Source organism: Neoarius graeffei, chromosome 2, assembly GCF_027579695.1.
Source record: "Neoarius graeffei isolate fNeoGra1 chromosome 2, fNeoGra1.pri, whole genome shotgun sequence".
NCBI lineage: Eukaryota > Metazoa > Chordata > Actinopteri > Siluriformes > Ariidae > Neoarius > Neoarius graeffei.
The window spans coordinates 84,673,375-84,687,501 of NC_083570.1; the positions used below are offsets into that span (position 1 = coordinate 84,673,375).

A 14,127-nucleotide genomic window follows, 5' to 3' on the forward strand; every position below is an offset into this window, starting at 1 on the left:
CCACTCCTGGGGGAGGGTAACAATGGTCTTGAATTTCCTCCATTTGTACACAATCTGTCTGACTGTGGATTGGTGGAGTCCAAACTCTTTAGAGATGGTTTTGTAACCTTTTCCAGCCTGATGAGCATCAACAACACTTTTTCTGAGGTCCTCAGAAATCTCCTTTGTTCGTGCCATGATACACTTCCACAAACATGTGTTGTGAAGATCAGACTTTGATAGATCCCTGTTCTTTAAATAAAACAGGGTGCCCACTCACACCTGATTGTCATCCCACTGATTGAAAACACCTGACTAATTTCACCTTCAAATTAACTGCTAATCCTAGAGGTTCACATACTTTTGCCACTCATAGATATGTAATATTGGCTCATTTTCCACAATAAATAAATGCCCAAGTATAATATTTTTGTCTCATTTGTTTAACTGGGTTCTCTTTATCTACTTTTAGGACTTGTGTGAAAATCTGATGATGTTTTAGGTCATATTTATGCAGAAATATAGAAAATTCTCAAGGGTTCACAAACTTTCAAGCACCACTGTATCTTCACTGATCAAATACATTTAGGGTACAGCAAACACTGTGCTAAAATTTTGGAATACCATTACTATAAATCACAGGTTTAAAACATTACACAGACGGATCAATGCTTACCATAAGAATCCATCAGAGGTTTCAGGTCTTTGTATTGAGAGATAACATATGTGATCTCACGAACTGTCAGGTCACGATATTTGTATTGCTGGATGAAAAACAGAACAGAATAAAATCTGGTTAAAGATAAGACATAATAATTAGACTGAGAAGCCTGATGTGGTCCCAATCTGCAATATATCAATATATATTAACACCATGACAGACTTTTCTCTTATTGTGAGTATCGGTGTGTATTTATAAGTGATAAGATAGTTTCTGTTTTCACTTGTTATAGCAGCTATAAACAGTCATTCCTGTTTCCATGCCAGCCTTTTTAGCCCTCTTGAAGTAAATCAGGCAAAACAGGCAAGGGACATTCCACCGAATGGGTGCCATTTGCTTGTTGTACCACTCCCAAATTAAACTTAATTTGTTATATATTTTCAACACTGATTATAATAACACACTTATTTAACTATTCAAAATGTGTATTGTCAACCTCAGGCTATGTTATTTATTTTTTACAAGGTTTGGAAGTCAAAGATGGCTGCATACTCTTTATATGAGTAACAGGACTGAAAGTAACAGGACTGAGTTTTTAGCCTAGGATTAGCTAATACATGGAATTAAGCCACATGGCGTCATCGCTAATAGCATGACCACACTTAGCACATTCTAGTGATTTACCAAAAATCTGTATTTTTAAAATAAACAAATATCATCTAAGAAATAATTTAAGTAACAGGACAGTATGTTGACATTGACCTTATCAGTCAAAGTTAAAAAAAAATCATCAAATATACAGAAAAGTAAATGACAGAACTAACTTTTGGTCTTCCCATGGCCTTCAGAAGACACAACTGATGTAACTTCCTGTTGAGCATGTGATTTATGGAATGTTCCAAATTTGTCAGATGGGGTAATATGTTTGGGTAACAGGACTGAGTGAAAACCCAGGGACACGACTAAAATGTGTATTTTAACTAAGATATTGTGGATTTCTTATGAAAAAAATATTTAAACCATGGATAGGATATGGAGTCACAACAGTGCAAAAGAAATACTGTTTCTGAAGGATTTTAATCATAATATTTCATAGTTAAGTATAAAGTTAGAGTGCGGGGACAGGTAACACATGCTATTTTTCAATGTTTTAGGTAGTTTTTATTAACCTTACAATTATATATCTTAAATTTGAAATCGATCAATGTGCAGGACATTCTGCGTAATAAGGAAATGTATTTTAAAGTACATTTTTATGTGCATTTATACATGTAATTTTCTAGGGACAGAAATGGCACCGATTCGGTGGAATGGCTCGCAAATTGTCATTTTATATCAACACCCCAAACCCCTTCATTCTTAAGTCTCCTTTGCCATATCAACAATTACACACAGTTTTAAAACTCTGTTTATGTTGAGTGTCCTCCATACAAGTCCCTGTGATGAGGTATTATAAGCATCGTTTTCCCCAAAGCATTTTAGCGTATCGGGCCCAATACGCTTACTCTGCCTGCCAATACGCTTAGTCGCTTTAGTTAAAATCCGATACACTTAGATTTATACCGATACGTTAAATTTCCTACCCACAAGTAACTAGATACATAGGAGAGCAAATAACAGATTATTTTACATATTGATTGATGTGTGTGTTAAACAAGAGGTCTTTTTTCCAATGTTTGTGTTGATTCTGTCAAAGTAATATGTCAGCATGGTATGATGTAAACAAACTGTAATCTGTTGGCTAAGTCAAGATCACGTGTTCAAACTGTCCAGTAAAAACATCGGAAGAAAATGTCAGACATCCCGGAATTTTACGATTCGTTATAAGCGATCTCATTGGCTGCCGATGTTGTCCCCCACCAGACGGGCAAAGCCGACTGATTTTAATCACAAAAGTTTGACCTAGTCTATTATCATTATGGATTCGATCAAAGATTGGTTGACTAAACGTCAACAAACCCACGTGAGTGATAGCGCGCAAAACCAGACAACTGTCAGGACAACGAAAACGTCGTCAATTTTGATCACGGCGACTGGCTCAAAAAAAGCACTCGCTGGACAATTTGATCCACATCAGCACGGATGACAGCGAGATGGACTATGAGAGGGCTGCCCAACATTGGGCCGAGCAACAGCCAAGGAGAATTAATCTGCTTTAAAGGAGTAGAAAACTTAATTCATTAGTTTGGGTTTCCAGAAAGATTATGTACTTATAAACACTCTCACGAAGTGAAGTTGTCCAAATATAGCATAATTTCAAATAATAATCATAAGCATTTTTGGCACTGTGATGTCACTGGGATCCATTTAACAAAAGAAGGCTCCGGATTATTCTTTTGTTAAAGGCTCACAGTGACATCACACTCCCAAATATCTCATCTCATTATCTGTAGCCGCTTTATCCTGTCCTACAGGGTCGCAGGCAAGCTGGAGCCTATCCCAGCTGACTACGGGCGAAAGGCGGGGTACACCCTGGACAAGTCGCCAGGTCATCACAGGGCTGACAACTGCCAAATATGCTTATCATTATTATTTGAAATTATCCTACAGTTGACACTTATTAACAAATTCTCTTCATGAATGGTGTTTATAAGTGCATAATCTTTCTGCAAACTTAAATGTATGAATTAAGTTTTCTTTTCCTTTAAATGTGTTTTAATCTTAATCTAGTCCATTTAATAAAGTGCCAAAATTTAAACTTTATGATATGCCGCTGCCTTCCTTTTCTTTTCAGTGTACAGTGGGGCAAAAAAGTATTTAGTCAGCAGTGGCCAGGGATGCAAACACAACCATGGTCAAAAAAAAAAAAAAAAGAGTGAGGTAGCGCAGCGACGCGGACCCCCCCCACCACACACACAATATCAGTCAGACAACAGTTTCAACAAAACAGAACATTTCTTAATTACTATTATTTATTAATTCAGTTCCCAATCCATCTTCAGTTCCCCACCCCAAAGTCAGTCCATCTTTACTCCTTTTTCTTCCTTTTCTTTGCCACTTCCTGAAGTTTGTGTAGTGCCTTGGATGTATGCACCACGAACTCATATAAACACACATGGGTTACACATTACCATTTGATCACTCGATGTTCTAAAATAGCAGCTAGTCGGGTGCTAACGGTTAGCATTTTAACTAAGCCAGACAGCCACAAGCTTTAAGACCAATTCTTGCACGTATAGAACGGTATTACGGCACTTAAATATCATCTAGGAACAAAAAACAATAGTCATTAACCCATGTAGACACTACGTTGAGAACATATACAGTCATCATGCAACTCCTCAAATAACATTACGTTTTTCAGGCATTTTTCACCCCAAGGATAGGTCATGGCTAATATGGTTAGATGAAGGAGGCTAGGTTACGAGAGAAAGTTAATAAATATATATATATATATATATATATATATATATATATATAAAAATATAAAAATCTCCTCACCCCCGGCGGGGGGGTGGTATCCATGTCATCCTCAAGCTCGGGTATATATATGCACAATTATTTTAACACTTACGCTTTGATTGTAGACGAGTAAATGACTTCCACTTCAACACTGATCGTGTACTCCCAGTCACCGAGGCTCCAAAGAAATACACACTAGTAGATGAAGTTCAGCAAGCTGATAAATGAACACACCAATCTGAGGAAAAGCCCGGGAGTCACATTCCTTAGCAACCAGATTGCCCAGCCATCGGTTCCATCCACTGACAGTGTAGCAGCTAGCAGTTTGTAACGGAACGCTGTTGAATATTATAATAGCAGCCAGCAGCTACACTGTTAATCTTACTATCTCTGCTGTCAATGGTTCCATATATCCACCAAGGGGAACCAAATGTTGTATGGTCTGCACAGTACTCGGGTCTATCATTACTACCAGAGTGGATTACCGGAGAGCAACCCCCCCCCCCCAAAAAAACACTCGTCGGATCTGCACGAATTACACAAGTCGCCCAAAATGCCGGGGAAAAAGCGGAATGCGCCGAAAAGCGCGCCGTTTGCACGCCTGAGTGGCGTGCACAGACATTTTGGGGGGCAAGTGCTCTGGGGGGAAAAAAGGGCACTTTTTTGCGCATGTGGAACACCTTATTATAAAAGTCTGAGATTTAACCCTCCTCTTGTGTTCGGGTCGCCACTGACCCGTTTTAGTTTTTAAAGGTGTAAAACAACCACTTAATGTTAATTTATTACATCAAGCCTTTTTGACTTTGCCAGGAATCTCTAGTTGAACAAAATAGAAAAAGAAATTTTTTGTTTTCCTAAATCTGAAAATGGTCTAGCAAAAAATATAATACTTATGTGCAGTTGTTTCTGTATGCGACGGGCTACTTCACGACAAAATAATTACAGCTTGGGCTTAGAGGGCAAACAATACATTTTCACTCGATTCATGTGTTACCTGGCTGGTGGGGCAGGGGAAGAGCTGACTGACTGCCCGATGTGTTGTCTGCGCTACGACAAGGCCGTGGCTTCCAGGACGCTATGCTGCTGCAACCTCACATTGAATGCACTGCACGCTTGTTCACGTGACAGAGCAAGAGAGACAGAGGTCCGGTGTGTGTGCGGAGGGGGCACACATCGGGACATTATTTTCACACACGCTTTTAATGCCGCGGCTTTTCTAAAAGATCATGTCGACATTGGCCTCAGTAAACTGTAAAAAAAAAAAAATTCAAAAGGGCACTTTTTTGGACAGAGGGCAGAGGGGCAGGTGCTTGAGCACCACCTCATGTCTATTTGTGCACGCCACTGTTAGTCAGCCACCAATTGTGCAAGTTCTCCCACTTAAAAAGATGAGAGAGGCCTGTAATTTATCATCATAGGTACACTTCAACTATGAGCAGGGCTCTACAGTGCACATGTTTCACTCGCATTTGCGAGCGAATTTTTCGGCATGCGAACGACAAAAAAAAAAAACGCGCATTCGTGCGAGGGCTTCTTGCAGCTGACAATTTAGGAAAAGCACTGAGCACAGACGCAACGAGTTTAACATTCTAAAACGGGGTCACCAAACTTTTTTCTCTGGGGGCCACATTGTCGTTCCTGACTGTGATGGGGGGCCGGGGTCGGGTCAGCTATATAACATAGAATTGTATGACCCAGACAAATATGACCACCAGCAGGCCTCATTGTGTAGTAGAGATTACTAGCCTGGCACAGCCATCCCCGCTACTGTATCCCCGCTACTGTATCCCCACTTGATTCCTGGCACATATTTGTTTATCTTTACTAGTGGTTTGCAAAAGTAGTAATCAAGTCTTCACGCTTTGTTTTAATCTGAAATACCACACATATTCCATTTATTTATTTTCTAATAAAAATAATATCAAAGCTGTCAAGGTAAGAAACATCTGCCGAGTTGAGGTGATTGACACTGGCAAAGGTGAGTGGAAAATTATAAATTGCAGATAGGCCTGTTGATATTATTAATAATAATTGTGTGCAGCACTTAATAAAGGTCAAATAAATAGACCTATAAAATAAATACATTAAAAAAGTGAAATTATAATATGAGCAATAGATCAATAGATCGTAGCAGTTGTGCTGTGTCCTGCACGTCATTGCTCTCATCCATGGCCAAAGCAAAAAACTCGAATTCTGACGCTTTCTCATTCAGCTGCTCATACACGTTGTCCCCCAAATCTTCGGTTCGCCTGGTCATAGCAGGTGCGGAGAGACTCACCGCGTTGAGCGCATCCTTCTTGTCGGGACACGCCTCCTCGGCCACAGCAAGCATGCATACTTTAACAAAGTCCCCATCAGTAAACGGCTTCCCATGGGTAGCCAGTAGGTGAGCTACCTTATAGCGAGCTCGGACAGCAGCCTGGTTGATCTGGGTTTGGTGAAGGAATACATTCTGTTGTGCAGCCAGTCCGCATTTCATCCTCCGAATCCTGTCTTCTCTTGTTTGCCCTCGCAAACTAGCATACTCTTTGTGGCGGGTTTCGTAGTGACGACGCAGATTATATTCTTTGAAGACCGACGCGCTTTCTTTACATACAAGACAAACTGCACGGTCCTTACACTGAACGAAAAAATAATCGGTGGTCCACTGTTCTTTAAAAACTCTGCACTCTCTGTCAGCTTTTCGCTGACCGCTAGCCATTTTGCCGTCCTGAACACTGACAGTTCTCTGCGCGTGCGCTGCCTGTCACTGCTTGATCGCGAGCATATGACGAAAATTCGGAAAATATGAATAGTTCATTTTATAACTAAATATCAATTTTAATTGATAAAATCAACAAAATAGAAGATGCAGACATGTTATTATTTGCCAAAAAGCAATTTAAAACAAATAGGCCATGACCACTTTTGGGGATTGCCTCATAGGGTCGGTTCAAGTGATGGGGGGCAGAGGGGCTGGGGGGCTGGTCAAAGGGGGGTGGCGGGCCGGAGTCGGCCCGCGGGCCGTAGTTTGATGACCCCTGTTCTAAAATGTATCAAACGTTAAACTGCAAACTATGTAAATCCAGCGCTGGATAGCCTACCTAATATAGTGTAACGAGTAACGGCCTGTATTGTTGCAAGTGTGTGTGTTCAGTGTTGTGTGTGTGTGTGTGTGTGTGTGTTCTGCCTGCGCCTTGCTCCCTGTCTGTAGTTGTGTGTATTGCCCCTGTCTTGCACCTGCGGTGGTTCCCATGGCAGCCGGGGGGAGTTACATTTTTTTGCCGTTCTGCCACATCTTTCTGTGATTGCCCCTCTTTCCCACGGTTGTATGTTGTGGGTGTGGCATTAGGTGGGAAAAGTGCTTTTTAGGGATTCATCAGATCATTCAACGGAGAGATAACAGAGTTGGTTCGGACCGAGCTGAGAAATATATTCGCTATGCAGAGAATAACGGCATTTTTTTAAAAGCAATGATGGTGGAAACAAGAATAAAAGAACGGACGAGGAAGAAAGTGTAGTGAAGAAAGCTAGAACGACGGGAGAAGGTGCGGGAAAATTATATCATGAGATGGAAAGCACACACCCCAGTGCAAACATTTAGATGGGAACATACAACACAGCAGAAAAACAAACAATATACAGGCAATTCCATGTAAATGTCAACCTCACCATGCAAAAATAAAGCAACATGTAATACATCAAAACCACTCCCAGAGATATCACCTAGGCCTGTATTTTACAGATGTGAATAAGTTGAACCAATTTGTAACCAACCTAATATGTCACTGTCAGTCTTTCTTTCTTATAATGTAAAACCCAAGCTAAAATCAGCTTTGATCATGTACAATTCTATATTATTGCCACAAGCCACAGAAATGTATGCTAAAATCCACAAAACAGCAAAACAATAGCCATCCTAAATATTATTTAAGAACTTTGATAGTTTTAGCTGATATTTAGAGAGTTTTTCAAAGGGTTATGGTGGTTAAATTGCTGATTTTCTAAACATATGCCATGTCTATTTCAGACGCGTCACATCCATAACGGAATTTCGTCACATCCATAACGCTGACTTTTCCTTCCGAAACTCTGCATGAAATACAAAATATTTTAAACAAAGATTTTTTAATATTCACCTTGGACCCCTCTATCAAATGGATATCTCCATTTCGACATTAGGTTTACAATTTCACAGAGTTTGATAAAAATGTACAGTCACCCAAGAAAAGTGATACTTTTTCTGTCACATCCATAACGCATCTTTTATTGGTGTTTTCTGGCATGCCCTAGATGTACTATGGGAATTGTTCTTGTTCTATCACTTCTCCAGTATGGTACAGCCTTAAAATATGCAACACCTGTTTAAATACTGGGAGACAATAAAACATGCACTGGGTCATTTGTTGCCATTTTGAGATCAAGTGTCACGTCCATAACGCTGGAATTGCTCAAATAGGAAATTCACACAAACATTTTTTCTTTTCCCATCCAATATCTGGCACAAAAACAACTTCCCCCTCATATATATTTGCCTACTGCTATGGAACACACTTTCATAAGCCTATTTAGATCTGAAAACTTATGCCTTATAGAACAACCCATTTCTTCATTCAGTATCAAAATACAAAAATTATTTCCAGTCATACTTATACCATAGCCATTCTATCATCTTTGTCAAACGTGTATTTGTAGAGTAATTTCCAATGGAATCAAGTGCAACCAAGGTTGTAAAACAAACAGACATTTTTTTCTTTCTCTCTTTGTACAAATCTAACTAGATGTTTGGTAATAGGCTAACGTATTAATTCCTGTAATGGGAAATTCACACAACCACAGACATTTTCTTCTTTTCACATCCAATATCTGGCACAAAAAAAAAAAAAAATTCACTATATTTGGATATCCAAATATAGGGTTTTTTTTTTGTTAACAGCGCACGCGCCGGAGCCAGTTAGGCGCGCAGGACTGACACTGTTCTGCGCAAGTGCAACACAATCGCACTAGAAAGCATGTTCAGGCTGCCAGTGTAGCTGCGGTCTTTTTAGTTGCGAATTACGAGTATTTCCACTTTCATCTCTATGTGATACACAAGTTTTGATCGGCAGAAAATCGGCATATTTTGACCGGCCGGTCGCCGGTCATGGCCGATCACGTGAAAATCGGCCGATTCCAATCGGCAGCCGGTCAATCGGTGCATCTCTGGTTTTTACCTTAGTTTTTTGCCTTTTTGGAGGCAATCTTTCAATCATTCTTTAGTTGACATTCAAGGAATAAAATTACAAAAAACAAGCTGGAGGTTTTTATTTTAAATATTGAACTCAATACTTACGGTACCTTAACCAATACTAAAATGAAATAAATAGTATAATGTAACAAAACAATAATATCATAATTAGATGTAAGAAACCACTTAAGGTAACACCAAGGCAACTAACAATAATGAAAAACCATTACCCTAATTGGTGCAAAGCCTGCATGCCCTATCAGAACATTTAATTCTGCGTGGCTTCCTGAAAAAACCTCCAGTGCCCTATCGTAAGGGAAGTCATTGCTGAAGCGGGATAAACGGGATAATGCAATAAGGCCGGTTCCTCGCGTCAAGCTGCTGCTGTATGCATCAAAATTGGTTTATAGCCTGACTCAGGGATGTCCGTTTCCTGTAAGCCAAGAAGGCTATTATAAAGCTCATCATGAGCACGACGTAGGCCACCTTTTAAAATAAGGGGTCGGAGGTGAATCGGGAAGGCTGCGTTATTTTTAATTAGCCTAACAGGCCTACTTGCAGTCTGGGTGTATGCGCACTGGCAGGCCTGTGTACACGCCTCTCCGTCTCTGTGTGCACGCGCACATGAACGAGAAGAAAGAGCACTATAAATGAATGGAACGATACGCAATGGAATTTTTTTTTTTCAAAATCGCGAGTCTGATTGTGTGGCGATAGGAATCCATTGTGTGGCGCTGCGCCACACGATGGTCTATGTATGGGAAACCCTGTGACTTTTCTTAGCGATTTCACGTCCGGTAAAACAGCTGGTGGTCTAGCAAACCAACATGGCTGCTGCAGCGCAAACAACTAGCGATAACGTATCAGAGTATGCTCATGATCTAGAAGACACTGCTCGCTTTAGATATATTCAGAAGATTGCTATGTGCAATGGAATCGACCCCTACAGTCTGGGAAAGAAGGATTTGTCATACGATCTCGAAAACTCGAACTATCTGGTGTTGCAGACGTCCTTCTACACCGCAAAACAGATGGAAGCATGGAAGCGTATGGAGGCTTACAACTTTTTTGTATGTGGCTGGGTAAAGGACCTCGCTATCAAGTCGCTGCCCAATGAATCCTGCATTGTTTTTGCTCGTGCAAGTATTTTTTTAAAGTTTTTTGTTCGCGTCTTTACAACGAAGCACTGCAAGTTGAAGTGTAAACAAACAGTTGGCTTGATTCTCACTTGTGTTGGCTCTTATCTCTCGGGTAAATCATTCACAAAGATCATCAGAAACCCCTTTAAAGACCTGGATCTTAGTTAAACAAGACGGAGAAGTGATCACGGCGCATTGTAACTGTACGGCTGGGGAAGGATTTTGTCGCGACCTTCATGCATATGGACTTTGTGAGGAGTAAACAAAGAAACAGCTGGGGACTTTAGCGCTTCATGACTTAAAAAAAAAAAAAAAGTACCGTAAAATAACGACGCATAGCAAGAAAAGTACTTGGAAAACACTAAGGACGTAGCTGAGCGGGAGATACAAACCTTTCACCAAGTGATCACTGCAAACTCTTCGACTCGGCTCCCTTCGATTTCAGCGAGAGGTTCAAAAGCCACCTTTCTCGACGCCTTTTTGTGAAATCCTGTGTTCGTTCATCCTTTTTTATTAGTTCATGGGGAACCCTGAAGAAACTTTTACCAGTTTCACGGTTTGATCGATTCGAACACAACGCAAGCGTAAGGCATTTTTCATGCAAGTAATGCACTGTCTCCATACAAACGCTTTGTCAACTGAGCTTTGGTTGACCACCAGCTAAAAAGTTTTGAATAACTAATGAGGCGGATGTGACGTCACGTGAAACCCAAGAATACCCTACAGAGCCGAAGGACCTCTTTGACATTACTAGAAGCCTGTGATTGGTCCTGGAGTCGGTACCACTGTCAGAGCTGCAATTCTTGGGTTTCAGTCATGTGACTTTTCTTAGCGATTTCACTTCCGGTAAAACAGCTGGTGGTCTAGCAAACCAACATGGCTGCCATAGTGCAAACAACTAGCGATAACGTATCAGAGTATGCTCAATCTAGAAGCCACTGCTGGCTTTAGATATATTCAAAAGATTGCTGTGTGCAATGGAATCGACCCCTACAGTCTGGGAAAGAAGGATTTGTTATACAATCTGAAAAACTACCCTTCAGTCGAGTTCCCCAACATCTCGAACTATCTGGTGTTGCAGACGCCCTTCTACACCGCAAAACAGATGGAAGCGTGGAAGAGTATGGAGGCTTACAACTTTTTTGTATGTGGCTGGGTAAAGGACCTCGCTATCAAGTCACTGCCCAATGAATCCTGGATTGTTTTTGCCCATGCAAGGGTGGTTTTTTTTTTTAAGCTTTTTGTTCGCATCTTAACAACAAAGCGCTGCAAGTTGAAGTGTAAACAAACAACAGAACTTGGAACAAAGAAAAGTACTTGGAAAACACTAATGACGTAGCTGAGCGGGAGATACAAACCTTTCACCAAGTGATCACTGCAAACTCTTCGACTCGGCTCCCTTCGATTTCATCGAGAGGTTCAAAAGCCACCTTTCTCGACGTCTTTTTGTGAAATCCTGTGTTCGTTCACCCTTTTTTATTAGCTCACGGGGAACCCTGAAGAAACTTTTACCAGTTTCACGGTTTGATCGATTCGAACACAATGCAAGCGCAAAGCATTTTTCATGCAAGTAATGCACCTTCTCCGTACAAACACTTTGTCAACTGAGCTTTGGTTGACCACCAGCTAAAGTTCTGAATAACTAATGAGGCGGATGTGACGTCACGTGAAACCCAAGAATACCCTATAGAGATCTTGCAGTCACGTGACCGGAAAGTACACAGCCGCCATCTTGTCGGTCAAAAACACCGCTGAATACTGCTGCACTCGTGTACAGAATGGATCAATTTCAACCGACGGACTACACGGCTCATTTTTCTAATGAACAGATAACTAGATACATGTCTAAAATAAACGATCTACAGAATAGTGACCCTTATGGCTTACCGGACAGAGTTTTCACGACCGTGTCAGTGGATTTTGAACTGCCAGCGGAATACCCAGATGTGTATAATTACCTCATTAACTTTCCCTCGCTGTTCAGTGAAAGTGCTTATAAATCTTTGGACAGTTATCTTTACAGAAATTCAGGATTTGTCAGCCCCCCTCAGATGTGGCATCTTGTAAACAAGAAAATAACAATCCTCATTGGACGGGTAAGTCACTTAAGTATTATCTATAACACTGACCAGCCGATTATAGAATAGAATAAGGTAATTCCAGCGGTAATTCCAAATCGTCCGTCTTGTTTACCATGGATCTGGCGTTGGAGAGATAGAGGCTTGGCAGTGGAGATTTGAGTGGCTGTTTTCTGAGCTTAGTCAACAGGCCGGCTCTGCCTGCAGCCTCGCTTTTGCTTCCTCTCCCGACGCCGCCTCCTTCGCCTGCCAGACCCGATAACAATCCACGGAGACCCCGCTGGTCTTGCTATCTTGTCCGGAATGTTGTGCATGCGATGGAAATCGCTACAAACCGTCATTTTCTGCTGGAAACCAATGTCCAGTAAGTCCATACGGTTGTAGTGGATATTGAAGTCCGGTACAGACGAACAACACGCAAAAATACACACAAAAAACATGCACAGGTAGGGAGAACTTGTAGCCGCAGCCGTTGTAGTAGAATTGTAGTAGGGTTTTCCAGAAGAAAAGGTAGAAGTAGAAGGCGGAAATATGGCGTTTGACCGACAAGATGGCGTCCGTCACAATCTGGATCGGCTGTGACGTCACATGCAAGTGCTCCATAGAGCCTCTTTGACATTACTAGAAGCCTGTGATTGGTCAACAGTTTGAAAATGAAGCAACACTTTCTGACCAATCAGAATCGAGAATTCAAATACATAATTTGCATAGAATTATGGAGAAATCCAAATTACTTTAGAGAAAATGAACTGAACCCAGGCTCTGCTCCGGAATTAGATTCAACCAAAAATGACCATAAAAGTTACATTTAAACAGGGTTAATATAATTATTACTCTAATATAACTGAAGTGAACCTATTAGTCAGGAATAGTTTTCTTCAGTTTAACCTTCACACACAGATGACACTGTGTACACTAGCGAGCTAAAGTTTCTTACCTTAAGCATCTTTTTAAACGCTCCTTCGTTTACCACAGCCATAACTGACACCTCAAAACGCACTCGTGTTTAAAATAAATAAGTAAATAAATAAAATAAACTGAATATAGAAACCTAAACAGAGCTGACCAGCTGTGTGATTAGCTGGCTAGTTCTGTACACCTGGCTAATTCAAGCCAGGGCCAGGAAACCGTTCAACTGACAAAAGTGTGTTTAATAAAAAAAAATTTAAATAAAATAAACCACTACACGACGACGAGATCACTAATATACACTCAGAATTAAGATAACTTCGACACCGACACAAAAAAGCTGGACGTATTGCAATGTAAATAAAACAACTGAGCTAGCCAAAATGGCCAGCCGAACTCCTACTGTAGCCTACATTTCAAAATAAAAGTCTTTTACTCAACCCCTTTGATTACACTGGGGAACACAATTTTTGTTGAGTTAGGTCTGACAGCTGTTTTTAACTCATTTTTGGGTGCGGAATCCAAAACTCATCTCAGTTTTTCTCTATCACGTCAAGTTTTTGGGCGGCACGGTGGTGTAGTGGTTAGCGCTGTCGCCTCACAGCAAGAAGGTCCGGGTTCGAGCCCCGTGGCCGGCGAGGGCCTTTCTGTATGGAGTTTGCATGTTCTCCCCGTGTCCGCGTGGGTTTCCTCCGGGTGCTCCGGTTTCCCCCACAGTCCAAAGACATGCAGGTTAGGTTAACTGGTGACTCT

At 41.0% G+C, this 14,127-nt stretch overlaps 1 protein-coding gene across 2 annotated transcripts in view; it reads right to left on the reverse strand.

Moving 5' to 3' along the window:
- LOC132881969 (tumor susceptibility gene 101 protein-like) overlaps positions 1 to 13,789 on the reverse strand; it is a 40,112-nt gene extending 26,323 nt beyond the window's left edge. Inside the window, exons 1-2 of one of the 2 annotated variants that reach the window (XM_060915092.1) lie at positions 13,403 to 13,789; positions 656 to 743 (exon numbers count right to left, since the gene is read on the reverse strand). In XM_060915092.1, the coding sequence (XP_060771075.1) occupies positions 656 to 743; positions 13,403 to 13,444 (130 nt within the window). In that variant the 5' untranslated portion in view covers positions 13,445 to 13,789. Of the gene's footprint in view, positions 1 to 655; positions 744 to 10,779; positions 10,870 to 13,402 lie in introns of those variants that run through there. The other variant, XM_060915093.1, reaches the window with a different exon arrangement.
- Between the last annotated feature and the right edge of the window lie 338 nt (positions 13,790 to 14,127).